At 53.8% G+C, this 27,082-nt stretch overlaps 1 protein-coding gene across 1 annotated transcript; it reads right to left on the bottom strand.

Moving 5' to 3' along the window:
* Positions 1-484: 484 nt before the first annotated feature.
* ATP1A1 (ATPase Na+/K+ transporting subunit alpha 1) lies at positions 485-27,082 on the bottom strand. Its single transcript, XM_037038934.1, has 23 exons — positions 26,806-27,082; positions 17,350-17,454; positions 16,702-16,761; positions 14,814-15,017; positions 13,957-14,070; positions 13,419-13,553; positions 13,200-13,317; positions 12,498-12,766; positions 11,811-12,009; positions 11,434-11,543; positions 9,807-9,941; positions 9,167-9,359; positions 7,731-7,906; positions 6,712-6,848; positions 5,778-5,928; positions 5,087-5,255; positions 4,802-4,956; positions 4,407-4,530; positions 3,098-3,243; positions 2,863-2,993; positions 2,599-2,700; positions 1,142-1,233; positions 485-783 (listed from the first exon to the last, which is right to left on the bottom strand). The coding sequence occupies exons 1-23, from the start codon at positions 26,815-26,817 to the stop codon at positions 755-757; spliced, it is 3,066 nt and encodes a 1,021-aa protein (XP_036894829.1). The 5' UTR covers positions 26,818-27,082; the 3' UTR covers positions 485-754.

The following is a 27,082-nucleotide window of genomic DNA, read 5'->3' as shown; positions in this document are numbered from 1 at the left end:
GACACACTGGAGGCTGGTGTGGTGGCCAGAGCCAGATGGTGGGTGGGGAGAGCAGGGCCTCCTCTGCTGTTTGTTACACAGGGTCTGCAAAGTCCTCCTCAGGACATGTTTCTGTGAAGCAGCAGGGTTACGGCAGCGGGGGGAGGTATAGCCCACCTCGGAGGGAACCCACAGCAGAGTGGGGCAGGGGGCCCAGGCACTCAAAGCAGAAGAGCATGGGCAGCAAGTTTCCTGGTGACCCAGTCACCGGAGAGCTTATTAAAACCGACCGCTGGTAGCTGCTGGTCCAGAGGCTCTGGGTCTGCTGTGCTAAGGAGCTCCCAGGTGACGCTGACCGGGCTGCTGGCCCAGGGACGTGGTGCTGGGACCCCAGCACCGGACTGAGCCCGCACGGCCATCTGGGCCACAGAGGGAGAAGGGCACAAGAGAACTTCCATTATAATAGCCATCTTTATTTGTAAAAATCCAGATATAAAATGTATTCTTTCAGTCTTTCCATGATTTCCTTTTTACAAAAACAAAAAGGCACATAAAAACCTTCCCCGCTGTCGTTCCCGCAGACGATGTTTGTCAGGCAGCCCTCCCCCCTCCCCCCATAGCTACATGCTTCATTCCAGGACGTCTCGCTTCCCCCACATGCTTCGGTGCTTTCCTACCAGGGTGGAGCTCCAAACTCCAAGACTGAAGTACACAAAGGGGGGCGGGTGAGGGGTGCAGAGTGTGGCATGTCGCTCCACGGCGTGCAGGACGGGCTCTAGTAGTAGGTCTCCTTCTCCACCCAGCCTGTGGGCAGCAAAGGGGCCAGGCAGGCGGCAGTGAGTCCTCCTCACTCTAGTCCCCCAACTCGACAAGGGACCTCAACTGCGCTTATTGAAGCCTTTTTAGGAGTATGTGTTAACTGGAGGGTGGTTTAGATTCTGACAAAGTTACCACTGCGGCAGGTTTGGTTTGTGTTTGATCGGTGTTAAAACTCTGAGACTGGATTCTAGGGATGGGACTGTGACTACAGTCCGTCAGTTCGACGGCCTTAGCCTGTCGGGGGTGGGGGCCCTAGAGGGGCACGGAGGGGCACGTCACAGGAAACACAAGCCTCAGACCTGCAGCCTGCCCTCCGCCCAAACTGATGAGGCCTCTACTTTACCTCCAGGGCTTCGCCTGATGATGAGTTTCCTGACTTCGTCGTACACGAAGATGAGCAGAGAGTAGGGGAAGGCACAGAACCACCAGGTAGGTCTGGAAGAGAGCCGGGCGCCAGTTTAACGGGATGCACACAGCCGCCCAGACACAAGACTCCTCCGGGCTCTGCACCCCAGGGCCCGAAATGGCGGGAGGACTCGGACTCCAGACTTCACACGGGACTCCCCCAGCCACCCTCAGTCTGGTTTCCAAAAGCAGCAGTTTACAAGGCACGTTTAGACTTTTGGGGTGACAATCCCTGGATTTTGATGACTGGACATTTTCTTCCTTCTACAAAGTACTTAAGAAGCCCAAGTCCTCTGTGTGATGGGCTTTGAAGATAAGAGAGCCCCTACAGATCAGAGACCCAAGGAAGCCCAGGGGCTGTGCCAGTCCTCAGCTGGAGGCAGGGGACTGTCCTGTGTGTCCTCCACAGCAGCCAATGGTGTCCTCACCTGACTCAGGCACCAGAGTAACTAAACTAAACCACCTTCCAAACTGGACAGAGTCCACCAAGAACAAATCCTAAGATCCTGATGTCCTGAGGCCTGCCCCTGCTTTAGTGACATTTGTCAGCCTTTCCGAGAGCTCCCGCGCTCCTCTTGGGAAACAGTGGCCCCAGATGCAGGAACTCACTGGGGATTGGCTTCCTCCCACCGTGTGCGGGCAGCAACAATGACCCACGTGTAACGCCACGTTGGAGGTGCAGTGTGCATGCCCAGGAGGGCCAGAGCACGCGGGGACGAGCACTGTGGAAACCAGCCTGAGCAGATGCATAGGCAGGGGAGAGGGTGGGACGCACCAACCCTAAGCATGGACGGGGGTGCACCCTGGCTGGCCCTGCACGCTCCCGACCCGACACGAAGGTGTCAGTGGGGCAGGTGATGGCAACAGGCCAGTGAGTGGGCTAGGAGACTGGTGTTCTGAGTCACAAGCTGGTGTCGTATGGGTCCTACACTCAGTGGCTTCACTTATTTTAATCAAACTGCAGCTGCTTAAGCTCAACCAGGGAGCAGACACCGCCACACAGGCTCAGAGTTTCAAAAAGTGACTGGAGTTCGTGGGAAACCCGTATGTGAACGTTCAAGTTTATCAGAAGTGCAGGGTCACCGTTGAAGGTAAATCAAGATGTGAATCTGGGTCCCCCAACTCCAGGGTACCCTAGTCAGCCTCTAAAGATGACTGGCCCTGTTGCAGGGGAGGAGGGGGTCTCAGTGCTGGAAGCAGCAGGTGAGTGAGTGAGCCCCGAGGCACCAGAGCCGGTCGTTGTCTGAAGCCCAATCCTGAGCCCCGCGGACTCACCGCCCCTGCGTTTGCTAGTCTGGTTTACTGACAACCCAGCCTCCCGGAGGAACTCCCCTCCAGTTCTGAACATCGGAGCTGCTGACGTGCACCTTGAGGAGCGGGAAGAGGGTAACTCACTTGAGGGGGTACATCCGTAGGGCGACACCCATTCCGGGGCAGTAGGAAAGGAAAGCAGCAAGGGCCGTCTCCTCGAAGAGGCCAAATATCAAGATCTTGTTCCTGAGATCAAGGGGGAGAGGAGACATAAAACCTAGGAAACGACACCTTGCTTCCTACTTCGCCCCCCAAACTACATCCCCAGAACCTTGCCACGTGCTGGGTGCTGGGCTTTTGGCAAAGGGTTTGGAAAGGAACCAGGACCCCAGACTGCCCGCCACTCACTTCATCCCCTGCTGGAAGACCGAGTTCCTCCTGGTCTTGCAGATGACCAAGTCGGCCCACTGCACCACCACGATGCTGACGAAGAAGGCCGTGTGGCAGGTGAACTCCACAATCTTCCTCTGCTCGTAGGTCTGAAACGCCAAGGCGGGGAGCTGAGCCTGGTGCTTGGCCCCCGCGGCCGCAGGCTGGGCGGCCACTGGCCGAGGCTGGTGGGGCCGGTCAGAGCCGCACTCACCCACTGCTGCCCATAGCTGTCCTCCACGTCGTTGATCCAGCGGTCATCCCAGTCCACTCGGATGCCCAGCAGGTGGATGGGGAGGAAGCCATTCTCAGCCAGGATCACAAAGTAAGTGAAGAACCCCCCGAGGGCCTGGATCATACCTGAGTGGTTGGAGCGACAGCGACTTTGGTGCGGGAGCCTGGTGCGAGGCACCCCACACTCTGTTGGCCTGCTACGGCGGGCTGAGAGGGTGGTCTCTGTCACTGGTTCGTGAAAGCTCGGGGTGCTGCCTGCTGTGACCAGAGGGAGGGAGGACCCCAGGCACAGTCCTTGCCCAATGCCCCCTCCACTCAGTCACCTTTTTAGAGCTTAAAGGGCTAAGACAGGTGGGCCCTATTCTTCAAAACCCTCCGCAATTACCTGATCCTCATTCCGGGCATGACACCTGAGGGGAAAAACCACTTCCCTACTTTTTAATCTCTTAAAAACTGACTCCCCATCTCTCAAAAGCTGCCAGCCACGGGGGCGGTAACGAAGGCAGGGCACCCAGGGCCCTTCTCCCCGGCACCCAGACTGGCCTCATCCCTGCGTTCCTCAGACAAAATTTCACCCCACGCTCTGGACCTAGATGTCCTTCTGCCCAAAATCAGGTCTTCCTGGCAGAGCTGGATGGGCCATCAGCCAAGACACTGCTGTCAGCAACTGTCACACGAATCTGAGCCGTATCTCCTTGCCCACTCATCTGTCTCGTTTCTCCCACAGAGTCACAGCGAGGCGGCCCAAGTCCACACCAAGGGGCTCACGGTGGCTTCACCAGGTGTCCCCACAGGGACCAGGTAGAGGATCCAGACCAAAAAGGCCTTTTCACTGCCCACCGCCTAGAGCGCCCATTAGCTGGTCAGGCTCCCCTGGTGGGCAGAGCCCAAGCACCAAGGGTGGGGTGCAGGTTCACCATTGGGTGGTGACCCACCAGCCAAACCTTTAAACCCATGTAATTTCTCCAAGCCTATCTCTATTCAAGCTAGTGACGGACACTGTGCACCCCAGCAAAGGTCCCCAGTACTGGGCCCAGCACTCCAACAGGCTCGGGGGTGAGCGGCAGCCTCGCTCAGCCAGAGCTCAGCCCTGTGTGTGGTGCTCAGTCTGGACTGCAGTCCCGTACCAGTGGCCAGCTCAGGTTTCTTCTCACATGGAGGAGAACTGCAAGACGCCCCCAGTCTCGCCCTACGTCAAGGCTGACCCCAGAGCTGAAGTCTCAGATGTCCGTGGTGGCATCCCCACCACAGACACTGCCGCTCCCTGCTCGGTGCTGTGCGCTGCTCACCGATCTGCCCGTAGGCCATGCTGATTAGCCGCTCGTTCACCAGCTTGTCCGTTTTGGGGTTTCTGGGCTGTCTCTTCATGATGTCGCTCTCAGCCTGCTCATAAGCCAGGGAGATGGCAGGGACCTGGGGAGGAAGGGATTAAAAATGACCAAAAACCGGGATGCCGGCACTGTGACCTTCTGTTATAAAATCCTCGCTCTCCCTTTAAAAACCTATTCTTCACACCATGAGCTTTCATAGCCACCCACCCCATCCCCCAAACACAGCAAAATTAGCCCCTGGGTGGCGGGAGCTGACAGTCGCCCTGAGAACGACGCTGGACCTCTCTTCCTAACGGGAGTCACGTGGACCCTGGGGGCACAGCGCTGGGCCGTCTGGACACTGTGACACTCACCATGTCCGTGCCCAAGTCAATGCAGAGGATGGTGACAGTCCCCAGGGGCAGTGGGATGTTGGCAATAATAAATATCAGGAAGGGGGTGATCTCTGGAATGTTACTGGTCAGGGTGTAGGCGATGGATTTCTTCAAGTTATCGAAGATCAGACGACCTGAGAGAGCAAGACGTTCCACCGCTGAGCTTCAAGACCACGGCACCCCCCACCCCAGGAATGGACACGGGGGGGGAGGGGGGGGCGGCAGCAGGGGGGTTTCTCCTGAACACCTTCAATGCGCTCTCACCTTCCTCTACTCCAGTCACAATGGAAGCAAAGTTGTCGTCTAAGAGAATCATGTCAGCAGCTTGCTTCGACACGTCCGAGCCAGCGATCCCCATGGCAACCCCAATGTCTGCCTTCTTCAAAGCTGGGGAGTCATTTACCCCGTCGCCAGTCACAGCCACGATAGCACCCTGCCAGGTGGAGAAGAGGTGAGGGTCAGCGACCATGGGGTCCTGAGAGGAGTCAGTGAGGCCCGTGCCCCCACCTGCCTCTCCTCCTCAGACGTTGCCCCTTTCTCAGAGCCGCCTGGGCCGAGAAGCTGCTACGGACCACAGACTCGAAGCAGGACACCTACAGCATCACCTCTTTCAACAAGGGCTGTGCACAGTCCCGGTTTGGGTGAACGGCATTCTGGAAACCTCCTTCTCTCGTGCCCCCCGCCCGCACCCAGGGCTCTTCCAGGGCACTTCTCCTGGTCCTCCATCGCCAGGGTGGACTCAGAGTCTGCAGAGACTCAGACTCAGGGCACAGTGAGGTGTGTGTCTCTGCTAAACCATCACCAAGGCCCCTCTCCTCTGTGCCTCTCACTGGCACCCGCATGCGAGTCTGGGAGGAGCCCGGCTCTGTTTCCACCACCGCTGCTTTGCCCTCTGGCGGGAGCCGCAATCCCCGAGGCCAGCAGCCCGGAGAGCCCGGCCCGGCCACGCACGGACCTGCCTCTGGCAGCCTTCTACAATGATGAGCTTCTGCTGAGGCGAGGTCCTGGCAAACACGATCTCCGTGTGGTACTTCAGAATGTCGTCCAGCTGCTCGGAGGTCATGTCCTTCAGGTCGCTCCCATGGATCACGCAGGCCTTGGCATCTCTAGGATCAGGATCGGGGGCAAAAAGGTCACCCCCCACTTCACCAGTGCGACGCTTATCCCCAAGTGGGGATGTTGTCATGCGATGCAAAGCCGGGGGGATTTCCCCCATCAGGTGAAAGCTAGTGCCTGTACAGCACTTTGTACAGTATTTTGTACGGGCTGCGCCCCACAAAGCATCTCCCTGTGTACTGTTATCTCGTTCGGGACTCCCAACAACCTGCGGGGCAGCCCTGCCTGGCGCGTTCCCTTCCTGTGTTTATGAAATACAGGATGACCAAGCTTTAGACAGGGGCAGAGCTGATGGAAGACGAAACCCTTCCCTAACCCCTAAACCTGAATAAAACACGAAAACCAAATTTGTCTCCACGTCTGTTTTCATTTATTGCCAGAATTTTCCTTTCTTGTCCCCAAAAGTACCTGGGCAATTGTGCCTGCCCCATTCTATTTATTCAGTGGGGACCTGGAGACAACAAGGCACTCGGTCGTATGCCCGGTGGTTGACGGCAAGATCAGATGCCAGACTGCCGTGAGCACAGCTGACTGAGCCTCAGCTGCCCCGCCCTGCAGAGTGGGACTAACACCTACCTTACAGGTCACAGTATCAAGTGCTTAGAACAGTAAACACCACCTAAGAGTTGGCTACTATGACCCGCTGAGGTTGCTTTTTGGAACTGGAGGGGCATTCTCTACTCAGCAGACACTGCAGAACCTGGCTGATGGTCTTCCCCCTCCCACCGTTTGCACATCCAAGGCCAACGACGGCTCTGAGCTCCCTGCCTTACCTGGGGTTCACCTGGTTTACTGGGATGTTGAGGCGGGCAGCAATATCCTCCACGGTCTCATTGCCCTCTGAGATAATGCCCACACCTTTGGCAATGGCTTTGGCTGTGATTGGATGGTCTCCGGTGACCATGATGACCTGCAACGAGGAACAAGACAAATTACTGAACAAGGCTGCTAAGCTGCTATATTTGAAGGATCTGTAGGAAAACATTACTGTTGAAGGTGATTCAGCTGGGAAAATCAAAAGAGAGGAAATGCAGGTATAAACACGTGTCCACAGAAAGAAAATACCAAAGCCAGAACCCAGGTTTTATCTTGGTACATGATTACATAGGATGCACAGTAGCTTTCCTTTCACAGTCATATAAAATTATTCAAATGTACCCGGACTAGTGGAAAATAACAAAAATCTGATGCGGGTGGGACTGCAGGGTGACAGAGCCACACGTGCCTGGTCAGCATCCTCAGAAGGGCCCAATCTGGGGGTGGGGGGCGGAGGGGTGCGGGCGGAGAGAGCAGCATGCAGTAGGAATTCCAAGTCGTGCCTACTCTTTCTGGCCCAACAATCACATTTAGAAGAGTATATTAAGTGGTGGGGGAGTAATTTTTAGTGTTTCGGGGCAGCACGATTCACGAGAATGGAAAAGAAACAGGTAGAATGTTCAACATCAAGGAAGGCTGAACGAGCCACCCAGTATTGGGACGCCTGGGCAGTAAAAAGCCCCAGAAGACGTGCTGTTTTCTGTGTGAAGCACACTCAGAATGTAAGCATTTCAAAGTTTTCTGCTTTTTTTTTTGCTCATGCCTTTTCCCAAAAAGAATTTTCAAAGCCCCTTCACCCATTTACAGCAATTTCAGCACCATTTGTTTTTTTTCTGGAGGAAACGAAGTCTTGGAGACAGAATACTCCAGGGGAGAGAACCAGCTGGCCAGGTGGCTCCCAAGGGCAGCCTCTCTAAACAGGGTCCCCCCAGGCATGAGGGGTGACGGGGACACCGGGGAGGCAGGCTGGGTCTACCTTAATCCCAGCGCTGCGGCATTTGCCCACGGCGTCGGGGACAGCAGCTCGTGGAGGGTCAATCATGGAGATGAGCCCGACGAAGCAGAGGTTCTCCACCGGGAAGTTCACGTCGTCCGTGTCGAACTGGAACCCTTCGGGGAACTGGTCGTCCGGCAGGTAGAAGTGGCAGAAGCCTGTAAATGGGGCGGCAGGCAGCCCGTGAGGCCTTGGGACGAAGGCCCTGGCAGGACAGCAGCCCGCTGCCCACGCCGTCTGCCTTTTGCTGAATGTTTGGTTTTGGTATTTTTAATGGCCTAGAAGGCTTTTGTTTAACACAAACGGTACAGAATCGTTTAAAGAAAACAACTTGCAAAAGGCAGGCCGGCCTCAAAGGAAGAGGAACTCAGCGTGGAGAGGACAACCACGCGTGAATTCCGAGTGCCAGGATCTAGGGCTTCAGACCTGCCCACTCTGTTCTTAGATTTGGCCAACTGCGAACTATTTGCCTCCGCTTCCCTCTCTGGAAAAATTGAGGCCACGTCTCTGCTCACTGTTCATTTATGGAGAGATAACACATCACACTGAGCTCCAGTGCCAGCCACAGCGATGGCTGCTTGGAGGACGAACACAGCAAACGTGTCCTGCCCAAGGGGTTTAGTTGCGGCACTGAAGGCATTCCCTTCCTTTCAGTGTTGTCTGACGGTTACAACATGCTTTCACGTGCTCTACGGGGCCGTGTGGGTTCGCGGGAGACAGGTTGCGTGCACTTTGGGGAGGTGGAGAAACAGGAAGGACTTAAGAGTACAGAGTGACCTTCCAGCAGGAGAGACGGGCAGACCCCTCCCGTGGAGAGGCAGCAGGTGTGAACCAGAGTCTGGGCACCAGGGCAGCAAGCCAAACTCGCCTAAGCTGAGCTACCTGTCAACCTACGGCATCTCGCAAACGCTGCCTTCCCGATCACACTGCACGGTCGGGAAAAGCACCTGTGCCCCACAGCAGCTGACAGTGCGTCCCAGGCCGACAGCTGACTGTTCGGCTGATTTATGAGCTGAGAGCCCAGGATCCCATGCAAATGCACAGCCATTCTGTGACAATCAGGAAATGGCTTATTCTAAATGCCCTCGGAATTCATTTTAATTTCACTAAATTTACAGACCATGGACAGAACAAAAAAGTTAGATGGATACTAAAACTCTCCTCCCACCCTCCCAGGGGTTTTTTTGGCAAAGAGAAGGGACCAGCGGGAGACAAAGGTCTGAGTGTGAGTCAGGGGCAGACCAGCGGGAGACTGCTGCCCGCCGTCCAGCACACCAGACATTTCTCGGGCACCTGCTGTTCTCACAACAGCAGGGGCAAGTGAAGAGGTGGGAGGGCTGCTCCCGAGGCTCGCGGGGAGGCTCACACACCCCAGACCTCATGTGGCGACTCGCTTTGTCCCCAGGGGCCCGACGTACCGAGCACGCGCTCTCCCAGGCCGCCCAGCTCCAGGTAGGCGTTCTGGAAGGCGTCTTTCATCTCCTCGTCCAGGGGCTGCTCCTTGCCGTGAAGCAGGATGGAGCTGCAGCGGTCCAGGATCCTCTCCGGGGCACCTTTCATCACCAGCAGGTGTCGGGGCTCCGACGTGTTGGGGTTCTTATGGATGGACAACTGGAAAGGCCCGCCGGGATGTGAATGGGTGCAGCGGCCCGTGGAGGAACACCCAGCCCCCACGCCAGTGAGCGTTTGTTACGGAAAAGACCAAGACACCTCATGTCTGAACTGGGAAGTGCCTCAGACCTTGTCACATGCTGCGAATTCTACAGGAAACCCCAGCACGGTGACGTGCTGCATTCATAAATGCCTGATCGTGCTCGTACCCAGAACTTTCTGGAAGAAAATGTTTCAAAGGAGACTTCATTTTTCCTACTAATACTTGAATAAATTAGGATTTTCTACAGGTAGTCTAGGGTGAAATTCAAAGTTAAAGCTTTCATAAAAAACTCCGATCAGCTGCTTTTTAGAAAGCATTCATGGCTGTGAAATTCCCGAAGGGAGACTCCTCCTTCCTTCCCCTCAGCCCCGTGGACCCCCCGCCCTGCGCCCCACTCTTCGGACCTGGTACTTGTTGGTGGAGTTGAAGGGGATCTCCACAATCTTGGCATATCTGTCTCTCATCTCCTTCACGGAGCCGCAGCACACCTCGATGCACTTCAGGAGCGCCGACTCGGAGGCATCGCCCGCCACGGCCCGCTGTGAACGAGGCGACGTGTCAGTCCCCCCGCAGTGCTGCACCGAGCCGCTGCTGCAGGTTGGGGAGAACGGCCAGGAACGCACGCCACTCCCCTCAGAGGTCAGGACAGGACCCCACCCCTCTCTCCCTCCCCAACCCCACATCAGCCTCAAGTCAAAGAAGGGCATCTGAAGGTGTCACCTGCCCTTGGGAGAAACAAAACACACCCTTCCAACCTACTTTAGCCTATTTTTGGTCTTCCCCTCGTAAAAAGTCTCAAAGCCAACACTATTCCCAGATACACATTTCTGGTCATGAATCTGAAAACACCGAGTGAGAAAGTAAACGTTTACAGCGCTCTTCATCACCCCACAATTTACAAGGAAACGCCTTAGGTTTTCAGCACTGGGAACAAACTGTCTGGGCCAAGGGCAGAGCCGAGGACTTCATATTCTAAACACAATCGTGGAAACATACCAGGGCCTGGAGGACACGACCGGGAAGGCATTACCAGCTGCAACAAACTTATCATCGACCAGGGTTGCAGTTAAAACCCACACTTCAGGTCACACACCCTTATAATGCCATTAACATGGTCCCAAGCCATGAAATACCTAGGACAGGTCTCAAGATACCTTTCTGGGGCTCTGATATCAGGACAGATTTGATGCTCATTAGGCCCTGCACTCACAGCCTGGAGAACAACTTCCCTGAGGCAGGGAAAACAAGAGGCTGGCATCTCAGAATTGATCCCAAGATCACAAGAACCTCCGGGGACCGATGACAACACAGCCTCCTCGAGAGAATGAAGGGGCCAGCCCTATTGGCACGACAGGAGCCACCTCAGTGCCGGCTCAGCCACTCTGACAGTCGTGTCTCTACCCAGAGCTACCACAGGCAGCCTGGCCGAGGACAAGCCACCCCAGAGCCGACCTCGGCTCCTCCTCGTCTCCAAGGACCCAGTGCAGCTCGTGGCCTTTCTGACACTTGTCTTCACTGGGCAGCAAAACGAGGCCTCACGAGGCCCAGCTTATTTTTGCACCATTAGTAAGCAAGCTAAGAACAAATAAGATAAGAGAAACAGCTGAGCTATTTTAAGAAAATAAATGGCTTAAGGGATTTACTGGAATGACTGTATCCGAACAGGCAAATGCGCTTATGGAGTCACACAAGGAGGCTCCATGTGTGACTAGTAGTGACACCGGGTTTCATTTATTAGGTTTTCTCCGAAGATTGCCTCCCGCCTGCCCCAGCCCTTCTTTGGTCGTTTTCGTACTGTGGACCTGCTTTCCCCAAACTGCACGGACTGCGGGTACCATGAGTACCCAGGGTCTCTGGGCCACACAAGCCACACACCATACAGCATCGCACAAACCACCCGTGTCCTACGAGGCCTGGATTTCCAGACCACCAAGGTCATGTGCTGTTTAAAAGGAACACTGGCACGGTGGCCCTTGTGTGATACCGGCCCCCGCCCCCCAAACCTGGGGGGAAGAGGCGGCCCTGGCGCACCTTGAGGATGGGCAGGTTTTCCTGGTTGGCCTGGAACACGGCCCTGTTGCAGAGACCCGCGATCCTGGACAGGGCGAGCCAGGTGGCCGAAGACTTGTCGAACGAGACACCTGAGGGAGTCAGGACGGGAAAATGACGCGTTAGCTTCAGACCCAAGTCCCACTGAAACGGCAACGCACATCTCACTGTCCAATCAATGAAACGAGCCAGGTTTGGGAGATTTTTCAAGCACATCTGTATGGCAAATGCAGTTTTTCTATTAACGTGCCCAAAAAAAGGTGAAACCTACACCCTTGCCTCCTTCTCAAATGATTAGAAAAGAAAGAAAGGGAATGTGAGCGAGTGAGGATTCCGTGTGCGGGGGTCTCGGGTCTCACCGCTCTGATTCTCTGTCGTATCGGCTTCATGGATTTGGTTGTCAAACCACATGTGGGCCACTGTCATCCGGTTCTGAGTCAGAGTCCCAGTCTTGTCCGAGCAGATGGTGGAGGTGGACCCCAGGGTCTCCACGGCTTCCAAGTTCTTCACTAAGCAGTTTTTCCTCGCCATGCGTTTGGCAGTAAGGGTCAGACACACCTGGAAGGCGTTAACACCAGATCACTCCCCACTCGGCCAGGCCGGAGTGCTGGGGGCCGGCTGCAGCTACACCCTCACTGAGAAGTTGATCTAAAACGGACTCTGCAACCTTCCTCGGAAGTCTGAAGAAATGGTACCGGTTCCATGTATGGGGGGCCCCTCCCCACCTCCCGAATAAGCACCACACTAAGACAAGCGGAAGCCCAGATTTAGCTCATTCCGTGCCACCACCCCCCAGCCCCAGTTCCCCTTTCTCTGCTGCACCATTCTGGATTCCGTGGTAACACAGGAGCGAAGTGTGTGCTTGTGGACGACCACCTTCCTTGTGCAAGCCTGACCCTACCACGGGGCTCTGAAGAAAATCTCCACACAAACACGCAATGGAACACAAGCTGGGGGCCCCCAGGAGAGGGGACTGGGTGAGTCTTCCATGCATGCAAGCGGACGCGAGTCAACCCTGAGCGAACACCACTTCCCCGGCCTCTTACCGTCACTGTGGCCAGCAAACCTTCAGGCACATTGGCTACAATGATTCCGATGAGGAAGATGACGGCCTCAAGCCAGGTGTATTCGAGGATCAGCGAAAGGATGAAGAAGGACACCCCCAGAAACACAGCCACCCCCGTGATGAGGTGGATAAAGTGTTCGATCTCTGCAGCGATGGGAGTCTGGCCGCCTTCCAGCCCTGAAGCCAGCGTGGCGATTCTCCCCATCACGGTGCGGTCCCCGGTGTACACGACAATGCCGCGGGCGGTGCCTTAAAGCGGGGAGAGGGGGTTGCACCAAACTTTGACAAAGAAGCCATAGCGTGTGCAGTTACCTGGCGCAGTTAAAAAGGAACACACACCCACCCAGGAAGGGCCAGCCCTTGGGTGCTGGTTTTAAACTGAAGAGCCTCTGGCAGAGGGACCTCCTCCGTTGTCAGGAGCGGCTCCCGACGCCAAGCAGAGGAGTGCAGCCACCGGAGGGGCCGGAGTGGAGGGAGAGGAAGCTGCCCTCGTCCTCCCGCCCTCCCCCCCCCCGCCCCGTGTTCCCTGCCGGCAGGTGAGCCGCTTCTGTTTGTGCTTGACCGAAGTGGTCAGATGCGGAGCCAATAAAACGAGAAATTGTGTCTATGACTCTTTTGGTTTTGTTACTAATGACTACCACAAATGCCGTGCTGTGCCGAACCAGGCCCTCAAATGGTCTACCTTCAACACAGTTGGTTGAAAAGAAGGCAATGTTCCTCGTCTCCAGGGGGTTTTCATGTGTGAAATCCGGAGACCTGGTCTGGGGTTCTGATTCGCCGGTGAGCGAGGAGTTATCCACCTGTCGGGCAGAAAAGGAGTAAGTGTCGGCGTGAGTGCACTGGCCTCGGCACGGTGCTCGGCTCCCGCGGCCCGAACGGCAGAGGTTCCACACCGACCCACCTTGCAGCCGTTCGCAGATATGATTCTGAGGTCAGCAGGGATCCGGTCCCCACCTTTCACTTCCACCAAATCCCCGACGACGACGTCCTCTGCGTTTATGCTCATTTTCTCACCATTTCGAATCACCAGGGCTTGCTTGAGAAGGGGAAAAGGGCACGCCATTAAGTCAGACAAAAATAGATACCAACAAGAAGGTAGTGTCCAGACAAACACACAGAATCAAGCAAAAATGATCTGTGCTCCTAATTAACTGATTGCATCACAAAGTAGGAACAATTTGTATGTGTACTAACAAAAATATGAATCTTTTTATTTGTGCAACTTGCAAAAGCTTGCTCGACAGTGAGCTGAGACCGTCCTCTCCTTCCTGTCCCATGTGCCCCTTCAGAGGGGAACAGCTGCATTCTGGGCTGTCAGGAAAGGTTTGCTTTGGGGTTGGAAGTCATGATTGCCTGGGAAAACCTGAATTTCATTCACACTCGTTCACATTCTCGAGGCTGTCGAGTCACCCGAGGGGGCAGGACAAACGAGCAGATACCTGTGGAACCATGTTCTTGAAGGATTCCATGATCTTTGAACTTTTGGCTTCTTGGTAGTAAGAGAAACAACCAGTGATGATGACGACAGCGGACAGCACCACGCCGAGGTACAGCTGGGAGGGGACACACAGGTTAGGGCCACAGGGCTCTGGGTACAGCACTGGGAACACTGTTAATTTCTGACGGCATCAAAACAGATCTTTAACAGAGAGACCAAGGCTTCAGAAACACAGGACCCATGTCTTCACATCTGAGGACCGGGTTCAGGAGAGTCCAAGATGGAACTGCACAGACACCTGGCCAGCAAGGCTTTTGGAAATGTTCTAGATAAGTCATTTTTCTCCTGCTTTATTAAAACAAAGACATTTTTGGAATAACTTGCGACTGACTATGGAAAAAAAGGTACCAAACACTTCTGGACAGGTATATGGGGCCCGTATTAAAAAGCCGTGGTCTGCCGTCTGCCGGCTAGCAGCTGCCCGAGGGCAGGACCGGAGCAGAGCTGCCTGTTCAGAGCAGCAACATGCAGGAGCGTGGCCGGCCGGAGAGGGCGCCGCCCACCCACAGGATGGGGAAGAGAAGCCTCGGACGAAGAATGGATGCGTGGGTCCTGACAGCAACAGCTGCTGACACTACTCTTCCCCTGCATTAAAAACCATTAAGAAACGAGACACCATCAAGAGGCTCCGTGCCTGCCAGGGACCACTGGCCTCTGGGAGCTAGGAAACCCCCCCTTGCCTTCTCTGATGACCAGACAGATTCTAGACAGATGGCGTCTGTAACTGAAGGTAAATGGGCAATGACCAAGGGGCTGCCTGTTCGTACCCAATAATCTGAAAGAAGAACAGAGACTCACGTTATCATTCTCAGCCTCCTCTCCTGTGGCAGCCAGGATGCCGTAAGCCAAGAAACAAAGAATCGCTCCAATCCACAGTAACATGGAGAATCCCCCAAACAGCTGCCGACAGAACTTGACCCACTCGGGGGTGGTGGGAGGGGGGGTGAGGGCGTTGGGGCCGTCGCGGGCCAGGATCTCAGCAGCACGGGCGGTGGTCAAGCCCTGAGAAGCAGAGGGACATAAAGAGGACGAACGCTCCAGCACTTCACAGGGTAACGCACCGGCCCAACGGTGGGAAAGATGCAGTAACGGATTTAGGAGGGAGCGCTTCCCAAGCTGGGGTGAAACTGGGCCAATTCTGACGACAGTCCCCAGTGCTGGCTCGTGTTTCCTTAGGGACCCTCGTCACCCAGTCAGAAATTGCTTCTAAACCTGATCCACGGCCAAATTTGAACCCAGTCTGGCCTCTTCTAAGGTGTGGATAAGGGATTCATGCCAAACTGCATCTTTACCAAAAATCTACCTGTTTTAACTAATTGACCCGATTTCGCAAACTATGTTAAGCTCTGAATTTTCTGTATATTGGATTTGTCAGGGAAGGAAAAAAGCCCCGTATAAACATCAAAGGAGAAAACTAAAACCTCTGCAGGAACCCAACCCGTGACTGGGTCAACAGCCCAGTTTCACGTACAGAACTCTGTTCTCTGGGTATCAGAACAATGGTCTGGCAGGGGAGGGCTCACATACGGGCATATTTTAGCTACCCCGCCCTCCAGGACCCCTGTGATTTGTGACGTAGTCACTGGACATGTCCACCCCACTCTCTCCATGGGCCTTGACACCCAGATTCACTGACGGTGGACAGGAGACACAGGCCCCAAGCACGAGGGAAAATGTGGACACCTTCACGCTGCCAAAATGCCGAGTCAGGAAAAAAGACATCACCCCACCCAAGGTGCCTGTCGATTATCGACAGTTTGGGTTCATCTTATTTTTAATATTTGCGTTAACTAGGGAGCATGGCGAAGGAAAAACCAAGCAGTAAGGGAAAACGACAAGTTCCCCTTTTTGTTCAGGACCCTCCCTCCTCTGCCTCAGGTGCAGGACGTGACGGGGCAGAATAGAAAGCACCGCGGGACGCCTGCGCTCATCTGCGGGCTGGGCACCGAGTCCAGTGCTTGCGGTCAATTAACGCTGAATCCCCACAACAGCCCTTTTCAGGTGTCAGTAACCTCACTCTACAAGGAAGGAGACGACCCACAGCATCTGAGCATGCCAACTCAGGGTCGCAGAGAACACGCTTCACAGGAACCTCACGAAAACTTAGGCTTCGTGGCCCTCGGGATACGCCCTGGGGCCACCCAACAGTGCCTGTGGGCTGCGCCTTGAAGCTCAGCACCCAGGCCAGCCTGCCTTCTCAGAATGTGATCATTTATTGAGGGAACACCTGCTTTACTAAAAGATTTCTCTGAATTGTGTGGGGGAAAAAAGCCTTTGAGTACATGAGCAAGGTTCTGCCCTACTTCAGAGAGCTAGCTGGAGGCGTGCCCGAGTTTGAACAGCTGGAGGCTCAGTTCACCACGGGGAGGAGAGTCAAGGGCACATGTCGTGGCAAGGCTGGGGTAACCCTGGCTGTGGGGCTCGTCAGCCTCCAACCCCAGCCCGCCCGTTTACCAGATCTCACCGACTGTAAAATGGGGGACATAACAGGCCCTTTCGAAGTTTCAGGGGAAACAATCTTTTAAAAAAGCACATAAAAGACCAAGCTCTGTGCATGTCACCTAGCAGACACCCAGGTGGTGGCTGTCACCATGCTCCTCCTAGAGTCCCCAAGGCTTGGCCTGCGATGGGGGGAAACACGACAGGGGCGATAGATTCTGCATAAAAATGTTTCAAATAAACATACCCGGTTCAAGTCTGTTCCATATTTGCGATGAAGTTCATCAAGGCTAAGTTTATGGTCATCCTAAGGAAAAGCAGAAACAGGCGAATCATTAAATACTGTACTATTAAAAAAGATTTTTAAAAAAGCATTATCACCACCATGAGGCTCAGTGAACAAGTGTTTCTTCAGAGCAGGTGCTGGAATACTTCTCACTGCTGCCCCATGGCCCAGCAGCCACGGGGCTACCCACCGGGGAGCTTCCCCAAGGCGCAGGCCTGCCCGGCATCACCAGTCGCGGGGCGAGAGCGAGGAAACCCTCCTCTGATCACCAGGCAGATTCCCAACAGACAGCCTGGCGGATGGAAGCCCCCACAGCCTGGAGAGGCTGGAAGGTCCCAAAGCCAAAGGCCCGGGACGTCGGCCACAGCTCCTCTGGTCATGCCAGGGTGCGGGAGTAACTTCTCCAGCCTTTAGACAACTTTTAACACAAACTCTCCTTATCAACTCCTGTGATTTGGTAAGATCTGTCCAAGTGCAATGACCACCCTACCGAAGATAAACAAGTCTCTGACTGGAGTAGGTGGCAGGAGGGGGGGTTACACACCCAAAAAGTGGGACACAATTACTCCTTAGGAGGAGAGCAGAAGCGACCCTCCACCTCACACTCACCATAGAAACTTCTTTCTTCAGTTCATCTATATCCCTCTCCTTCTTGGCCTTTTTCTTGTTGCCATGCTCTGAAACGGCTGCAGGCTCATACTTATCACGTCCAACCTACAGGAGAACGGGGCGAGGACTCGGTTAGTTATGGAAAGCATCTCGGGACCTAAGGTTGGGAGACGGCGATTCCAGCCGTTTTTAGGAGAGTCATCATTCCGAATATTCACTGGGACAACCCTCATGGAAATGTATGCGTTTGTGCCACACACGGAGCAAAGCAACCTAGTATTAATGCTGACCTCATAAGCTCCAGACACACCATCGCTGGCCCCCCAGGGCAAGAAGACCGGCAGGAGAGTCTCGGTACGGGCCTCAGAAGGGCCCTGCGCTCCCTTCCACGGGGTGACCGTGGAGAGAGCTGTACTCTCAAAATCTGTAAGGATTTTTACACTATTGACCTAGAACTTCTGCCTTTGCATCCCGAATCAGACAGACCTGACTTTAAAAACCTGGGCTCTACCACTCCCCAGCTGTGGACCCAGTCACTGAGTCTCAGTTTCAACTTTCTTCTCCTACAGCGTGCAGGTGACAATAAGCTTACCTCGTGTGTAGTGTTGTGGAGAGGACTCAATGACACTACGTGTCCAAATACCTGTGACTTTTAAGTAAGGGCTCACATAAGAACTTCTCATTAAAAAGTCAGCCTAAGAGTCCTTAAAACTCTTTAAATGAAAGAGCAGAAAAGGGGTCCCCACCCTAACTCCCGGCCTGGAAAAACAACCCCAAACGAAAAGTCGCTGGAAATGTTTTGACATAAGCAGGATGCAGGAAAAGCATGTGCATTATCATAGAATTCACAGGATCCACCTACGCCTCCTGGAAACTGGAACAATTTTGAGAGAAAGTGTTGATTCTATAGTTTACAGTTGGATTGTTCCACTCTCCCACCCCATTTAAAATGCTTCAGCTCATCTGCACAGAGCTGGACCTCAGGGCTGCAAAGCTCTGTCCACGGAGCAAACGCCTGCACTCTGCCCCGCCCCCCAGTCCCACCATGACCGCCACCTAAGAAGGGCCAAGAAAGGAGGTATCATGATGTTCTTAAATGGATGACCTCTGCCGCTATTATTATTCTGTGGCTCTTACTCATTTTGAACTTTCAGATGTAACTGCCCAGCTACTGTGCTGACAATATGCTACAAAACCAAAGCAGGTTTCAGTTACAGCTGATATGGTCACAATATTCACTTGGACTTTAAGATATCCTCTGAAGACTCTGCAGTGAAACCCCACCCCGAACAGGCCGGTGCTGCCCACCTGCAGAGGCCCATCACTAGCACTGTTGCTCAGCCTCTGCGGTCAGGCCGCAGTGCCCCTCAACTGCGAGCGCCTTCCAACGGAGAGGGCAGCTCTGTAGTTTCCGCCTTATCTGTTAAGAACGAAGCAGGTCTAAAGATAGCCAGCATTCCTGACATTCCCTCCACGATGGAGCAACTGCCCGCGTTAGTCCTCTGTGCACACAGCCCCCGGTGCCAGCTGAGAGCAGGCAGACGCACGGACGCAAAGGACAAGGCTTCAACCAGAGAGGAGGAGCCCTGTCTAAAGCGGTATCTTCTTCACGTTTTTAATGGGAAAACGCACGCTGACAAATCATTTTAAAGCCACTGACTAGGGAGTTCTGTGTGGTCGAGTTTGTACTGATTTTTAAAATACAGCTCACGAATTCTCTTTAAGCAAGTGGAACGTCATTAAAATGTACTTAATTCAAACGTATGAAAATCAGTTAAAATCCCTCTGCCTCACCATCCCCTACGTACAGGCCTTCCATATTTTCCACCCCCAAGGGAGGCGGGAAGTGAACGACTGGAGCAGCGAGGCCCTGGACACACACCCCAGTTTCGACCCCCTTTACAAAGTAAATACAACATCTTTCTGCAGCTTCAGTTCTCAATGGTTAGGGTGGCTGAGAAGGAGATTCCCGAACACTCCACCCCTTCATCAACTAGTGCCGTACGTGGCATCGTCTGAAATAAGGGCATTTGCGAAAGAGATGTGAAAGGGAAGTATTAACCTGAGGTTTCTTTTCTCCCCTTCAAGATGTTCATTTTTTCACTAAGAAATATCCGCCCAGAAGACCAGGCAGCTTATACAACTCAGTTCTTCCCTACAAGTAAAATAATACTTTGAAAGTTGCTTATCTTTATGGGAAACGAACAGTACTTAAGTCCCTATCAACATCAATCATTACAGCTTCAAAGCAGAATAATTTCTGTGTGTGTTTGGGGTTGGGACAGGGGCACAGGGTGAGATAACAGCTCAATACTTTCTCTTAAAAGCATCTTGTAAGAACAAAGGTCACGCAAGGGGAGGGGGGCCCTGGCAAGTATGGTTTCCCCAGTGACCACAGTGGCCTCCCTACTCCTCCAGGCACAGAATTCCTACTTTTTCAAGTAGCAAACTCAGTTCGCCTCTCCCACTCCCTCTGGGGATTGGGGTGACCAGTCCCCACTTCCACCCTGCTCCAGGGCAGGGCACCCTGTGGGGCACTGTGATGTCTCTAAGGAAGGCACAATGGAAGTTCAATGTTACACCCATCTCAAAAGGGCCACTTGTGAAAATGAAGAAGTTGGCTCTGTGTTTTTTTTTTCCATTCTAATTTAGGAAGTAGGAGGTCACAACAAGGGCAGGGGCTTGCCCAGTGTGACCCAACTCACAATGGGTCATTACTCAGTCCTGTGATTCCCAGGGATTCCATCTTGTCAAGGATTCACACTCCCGCCTTCGCTGCCATTTGATCTGGGTTGTGGGAAAGGGCACTCAGGAGAGGGGAAGCTCCTCCTCCTCCTCAGGAGGACCCAAGGTCAAGCCAAGTAAGAAGGTTCGCTCATTAAAAAACATAAATGGAACCCTTGGGAGGAGTGAGGCACCCCTGCCCCTTCCTCCTCTTCAGCAATTACCCGAGAGGGGTGGAGTGGGGGCAGGTTCGACAGGCACAGAAGCCTAGCTCCAAACTGTAAACAGCCACACAAAAAGGCGCGGGGTCAGGAGGGAAGGTTCCCTCCCACAGGTAAGTCACTGCTGCCTAAGCCGCAGCTGCGATCATCCACGCCTTCCTACCCAGCTCTACCCAGCTCGACTGCCTGCCTCCAACAGGCTTGGCCACTCTCACCCGCGCACGATGGCCGCTCTGGCCGCTGTCCCCATCCTTCAGCACCACACCCGGGTCAGCAGGAAGCTCAGAGTTCTTCAGACGCTGAAATTCCAGCTGAGAAAGCACCGAGGCTTCTGGGAAGCTGGGCTGTCCACCCTGTTTGAGTGCTTTAAGCTCATCCCCAAGTCCTTCCGACTCGGCCTATGTCGGCTAACAGGGCCTTGACCAGCTAGTCACCGTTTTCTCACCCCGAAAATGGCAGGGACCCCTGATGATGAAAGAATCTGGCAAAGGCATTCTGATGAAACAGTCTCATTAATCAAGGGGCTGCCGTCAAACCTGAGAACAAAACACCCAGAAACTGCACTGTTTCCCAAACCAACAAACCCACAAACCAAAATTCTGGACCCGAGAGAAGGGCCACAGGCAGCTAAAATAACTGCCCCCAGTTCAGCCCACTTCCAGGCTGGCCCAGAGGGTCCCAGAAGTGGCACCTCTGAACCCTACTGGGCCAGTTCCCCTGGAGGTAGCCGTCTGGGCTACACCTCTCCTTTCTGGAAAAGGTGGTGAGGCCCCAGTCTTCCAGGGACTTCCATCGTCAATCAGTCATCAGCAAACATGACTGTTTATGTAAAGGTGCTCTGCAAAGTGCTACAAAAGGTAAAAACTTGGTTTTAATGCACAAACTGCTGCCATTCTTCACTTACTATGAAAATTCCTTTTACACCTTACCAAAAAAAGTCTCATTGAGTTATTGCACCCAGTTCATTAAACCTCCAGTTGTTCCTCAGTGACTAAGTAGTTAATTTACGGTATGCAGAATTTTCTAGCCAAGTACCTGAGGAGGAGATGGCCAAGCTGGGGGAGGACACACACTGCCACCTACCCTAACCCACCTACCTGCAGTGAAGGACAGCTGTTTCCTGCACAGGTGACCCCAGGGGCCACCATGCCTTCAGAGTCCCCTCACTGCCTGAGTGGCTCACACAGGCCAAAGCAGCGGGTCCTCTGTGAGCTTGGCTTCCCAGGCAAACCCGGGCCGCAGCCAGCAGTGGGCATGGTCCCCACTAGCCCGTGGGTTCCCTCAGCCCCAAGTCAAAGAGGCTTGGCCTTCCCCTCCCCATCTGCCTGCATGTACATTTTTAACCTGCCTGCCAGCCCACCCTACCTGCAACAGTTGGTATACACCATCCCTGACTTAAAAGAATTCTAAAGTTTCTAAAGAATCAATATACTTTGGATTTACTCCCTTTTCAAACATGTGCTTTGTTTTCCCAATACAACAAACAAACTTGCTCTTCGCTGGGGTGCTCTACCTCCACACCAGGCACCTGGGTCATTAGGGGTTAAAACCTGCCCGTTCCCTCCACCCACCTGCCACTGTCCCCAACCCCTTTCCCTGGTGCCAGTTTGAAAGGCAGAGACAACTGGCAGGAGTGTTGCCAGTGGCCTGAATCAATTTCCAGGAAGTCCTGATCACTCCCCACAGGTAGGCTTGAGAGTCACTCGGCTGTCAGGCTGAAGAGCTTAAAGGCAGCACCAGGCCCTGGGGAAATGTCATGTGAGCCGAGACGGTAAAACACATATGGCACCATGGAAGCATCAGAGAACAACATGAGCTAATCCGCGAAGTGCTCCCGGGCACTGGGCACGGCCCACGCGGTGACCACAGACCTACCACCTCATACACCCCAAACTCAAGTCCAAAGGCAAAGTACAGCCACCGCAGACCAAGTTTTCCGATCACCCGATCACCCACAGAAGATAGCTAATAGCTATTACTAAATGGGGTTTGAAGAAACCAGATACAGAGATAATTAATGTTCAGATATAATTTGTTGTAAAGTGAACTAAGGAACTAAGGAATGAGGTCTAGTGGCCAAATTCCCTTGGCTCGGGACCCAAATGAAACCAGAGAGAGACTGCAGGGCGGGTGGGGGGGGGCGCTCCCGCTCACTGACGGGATTTGCTCTCCCGAACAGCAGTCGAATAAATGTGAAGAACTTGTGGACTCCTGACAGCAGATTTCAGCACAACTAATGAGGTGAGTCATACGCAGGGAACAGTCTCTCTGATTCCAGCCAAAGAACACACTTCCTCTCACACACGCAATTCATGGCAACGTGAGAAAGTTCAAACCTGACTTGGTTACTCTCCTCTTCCAAAAATGCAGAAAGGAAGGAGAGTTTAAAAAAACAGTGAGTGGACTCTGAAATTCTCTGGACCTCACATCACTGCCTACTGGACACGCATTTTCAGCATCACCCAGAACGGGACGGCTCTGGCAAGGACGAGGGCGCATTCTGCCCAGTGCTTTGCTGTCCAAACACAGCCACTCTGATTACTGCGAGCCCATCTGATCTGACACTCGTGTTTCTTCTTGGGGCGCGTTGCCTGGCACAGAGCCCCGGGCTGCTTGATGAAGGCACGGGAGCAGTGTCCGCGCTCCTTCCCATCGCGGAGGGCAGGATAGCCGGGTTTTATTCTGCAGGACTTTCACCAAGACTTTAAAAATGTAAAGGCCTGGACCTGCAGTGAGAGTAGATGCTATGAAACAGGCGGAGGTCAATGTCAGATGACACTTCCACTTGGCTTTCCTCTGGAGAGTAAGAGTATTTCTCATTATTTTCAATCCTTAATATGTTTTTCAGGGGGAAGAGTTTAAGGCTAACATGAAAACCCACCATTGGTGAAGAGCTGACCTCTGGGTACCCACTATGAGCCCCAAGGGCAACCACAGCTCACACCTGCCCTGCGCTCACTCTGCACAGAGTGGAGAGGGCTGTCCTCAGTCCTCAGGTGAGTATTCTGCCCACAGGCTTCTTTTCTTAAAACCCATTTTTGTTTTTAAATCAATAAAACTGATCCTACTTTTCCACATAAATAAATGTCCTTCATAAATCTAACTAAAGCCTGTTTCTTTTTTGTTCAGTTTGGATGTATTTAGAATGTAGCCTGATTTGCACAGAAACTCACTCTGTTAATTTGTTGCTAAAATAATCAGCAAGTGATCCAGAACAGTTCTGGGACAGAACGTGGCTGCGAACCAAGTCTACGGTGCTTCATAATGCTGTGTTCCCTTTTTATTTTTAAATGCCCAATTGAGGAATAACACTTCCAGAGGCCTGTATGTTTAAGTTTTAGCCTTCACCTGGATAAACATTTTACTGGATTTTTTTTTAAACCTCCATTTTATTTTCTCTTTTGGTTGTCAGGTTTAGCCTACTCTCAATCAGATTCTCTGATTTATGATGTCCACCTCCCCCCTTCTCTACCCTCTCTCCCAAAGGTGAGTCACTGACGTGCTGCAAACTTAGCAGCAGAGAACACTACAAACATGAAGTTACCAAAAGAGGATACACCCTCAGAACGGGGTATAGAAAGAACACAGAGCCAGAGCAGGAAGCTGTCACACCCACACTGAACATGTCCCAGGCAGAGGGTGGGCCTCGAGCGACCCCTTCTCCATCCCCAGTTCCTCCAGCCCCAGGGCTGCCCTCGCTGGCAGCCAGGCCTCAGCACCTTTCCACGTTGAGGACTCTGCCTTAGTGTTTTCAGTCTAAAGTACTAGCTTTACGGCGGCCAGGGAAGATTTAGTCACACCTTCCAGTTGAGCTCCAAAAGGGCAGCTGATAATGTTACCATACAACCAGGATTTCTGCTGACATGCGTATCCCTTGCGTAACCTTCACCTGGACCTTTTCCCCCCTCCCCTTTAAATCACTACTCACAGGCTCTGATTTCTTTTCTAGGTAAGTAACTAAGTTAATATTCAAACAATGGAAAACTGCAGTGAAGGACCTGGTGACATCCTCACCTCCCCCACTGCCCCCCCCCACCTTTGGTGAACTTGAGAAGAGAGTGTTTCCATGTACCTTTGACTAGTTGTGGGTGGTAAGGCCTAGCTGCAGACTTAAGCCAAGTCACTGGCAAAAACACCCAATATGAAAAAAAAGGACAAAATCCTATTTCATCCAGGAATGATTCAGCTGTTCTTTCATTTCCCTACCAAAAGCTTAGGAACCTGATTTTTAAGGAGAAATAAAATCACCTGAAATACCATCAGAGCCTAGGCCCCCAATGGTAGTGGGAAGAGGAGGGGAAGAAATTAACAATGACCTTAAAAATTAGCTGCCAGCACAGGCTTCCTGGTTAACCAATTATCAGCGGGGCTTTAGTCACCACTCCACCCACACTTTAATCCTCATGTGGAAAAATCCCAACATTTCAGCATAAAATATCCTTCTGAACATTTGGACTGTCACAGTAAGTCACTGGGGACAAAAGGGGTAATTTTATCCAAGGAGAACCACACACACACCTGCTCGATGTTCAGATTGTCAGAGTATCCAAAATACTAAATACAGTCCAGAAAATCAGCAGCACATCATCTTGTGTTAATCGGCCGTAATTCAATTTTGTGTCTGCTAGCCACTGGACATCTTATTAGGATCCATACAGCCTCCTGGGTGAGCCCCACAATGGAGATGTATCACTGTCTTCACCACTGCTGTATGTGTGTGTGGTTATGAGAGAAACACACAGATACACGGATGCAACTTAGTTACTCAGACACCTTCCTGATCCCTCCAGTAGTACGAACATCCCAGTTTCCCGTGAAGACGGACTTTGAGAGCTCTGCATGTCAGGCAGTGGTAGAAAGTGAGTTGCCCGTTCAGGTTGGGGAGGCTGCAGGCTGTTCAGGAATTAGGGACATCTGGTGTGTCACTAATGAACCATTTGACCTTGAACTAGTCACTTCACCTTCCTAGGCCTCGGGTACTGTCAATGATCTCCACACCCTCCCAAATCAGTAATGTCTGCCTCAGGAAAGAACCTTTTTTATTTGAGGGGATTAGAGATAGAGGAATGAGCTTTAAAGAGCCTGTTTAGAGGGATGATCTAGGTTTTCCTAAGGTGCTCACACAGGCGACTAACCCAGTTTCCACCGTGGGAAGTAACAGGCTGGCACTCAGCTCTGGGCCTTCAGCTACTTGACCTGGGCCAGCCCTCCAGGCCTTGTCGTTTTCAAAGATACAAGTTGGGCATCATTCCCACATCTCCTTACCAGGTCTTCCCTCAAAACCCATTTAGAGTCAGGATGCACTCTTCCTCTTTCCCCCATCGCTCACTGTACATTGAGGAGCCCTAAGAATCTTCGAAGGCCTACTCAGTGCAGGCCCTGGAGATAAGAGAGTGGTTTCTACCAGTATTCTCATGACCTAGTCATTCTACCCCATGAATTGATACCTTGGGGGTTACTCTGTATTAACTTTTCTCAACTAGACTTTGGCTCCGTTGGGGTAGGGGACCCCATCCTCTGTCCGGCCTACAGGTTATCACAGCTCCGGGTTACAGAAAGGGAGGAAAGAGACGAGCCCCCTCCTTCCTTCGGGAACTGCTCTAGCTTGGCTCCGCACTGCTACCACCACCTACAGCCCGCCACCTCCAGTCCTTTTTCGGGTTTATTGTACTCAGAGGCCCTGGTGGGTCAACCTGTCCTCGTTCCAGATTCAATAATCCAAAAATTGTACCCCTCCCCGAGATAGTTGCTTCGGGGCACATCCTATGTTTACAGAAAGTCTCCCAGTCAAGCTCTCAAAAGTATACCTTAAAGGCCATCTTAGGGCGGTGAAGACACACCCTTGCTGGCACCAGCCCGCACGACCGGCTCCGCAGTAAGGGGAAGCCAGTTTTCTCCTTTGGGGGAGGACGGCCGCCTCTGCGGGGAGCTGGCTAAGCCCAGAGCCTCCGGGAGAAGGAGCCTCGGACCCCAAGGCCGCCCCCGCGTCGGAAGCCCCAGTCCGCGCCGGGGGCCGCGGCGGGAACGGCAGGAGCCCGCGAGGGGCCGGGCAGAACGCCTCAGGGGAAGGGGAGGAGCGCACCCGGCCTCCGGGCACGGAGGGCGGAGGGAAAGAGGAAGGCGAAAGACTGGAGGCGAGGGCCGGCGGAGGGCGGAGGGAAGCGGGCTCGGGGATGCCGCCGGCCGCCGACTCCTTCCCCGAGCGCCCTCCTCCCGGCCCTGCGGCTCCGAGAGCCCCGGACCGCGGGGCCCGCAGCCCCTCTCCCGGGTCGGCGCTCCCTCCCCCTCCCGCCGTCCCCCGTAGCAGCGCTGCCTGCATTTCCCAAGTGCGTCGTCTTTTAAGCCTCGCCGCGCAGCCAGCCCGTGCCGCGCCGCTTCCTCCTCCGCCGCCGCCGCTGCCGCCGCCCCCCGCTGGCTGCCTGCGGTCTTCCTCCCGACTTCCTACCCTCCCTCCTCCTCCCCGGCCTCCCAGGCTCTCCGCGCCCCGGGCCTCGTGTCTCTCGGCACTCACCCCCTTCCCCATGGTGGCGGTGGTCGGTGCCCGGCGCCGGGTCCTGCCACTTGAAGATCAGAGAAAAGAAGAGAGCAGCTCCCGGCCGAGCGAGCGCGACCGGGGGAGAAGCGAGGACGGAGCTAGGGCGGCTGCGGGGCGGGCGGGAGGGAGGACGGCCGGCGGTCGGGCCGACACCGCCGCCGCCGGGGCTGCTACCGCTGCTGCTGCCACGTGTCTACCTCCTACCGCCACTGCTCCGCGCTCCAGACCCGCCGCTGCTCGGGCCCGCGCCTCC

Source organism: Sturnira hondurensis, unplaced genomic scaffold, assembly GCF_014824575.4.
Source record: "Sturnira hondurensis isolate 20B ecotype Veracruz unplaced genomic scaffold, ASM1482457v3 Scaffold0024822, whole genome shotgun sequence".
NCBI lineage: Eukaryota > Metazoa > Chordata > Mammalia > Chiroptera > Phyllostomidae > Sturnira > Sturnira hondurensis.
This window is presented reverse-complemented; position numbering and strand designations above follow the sequence as displayed.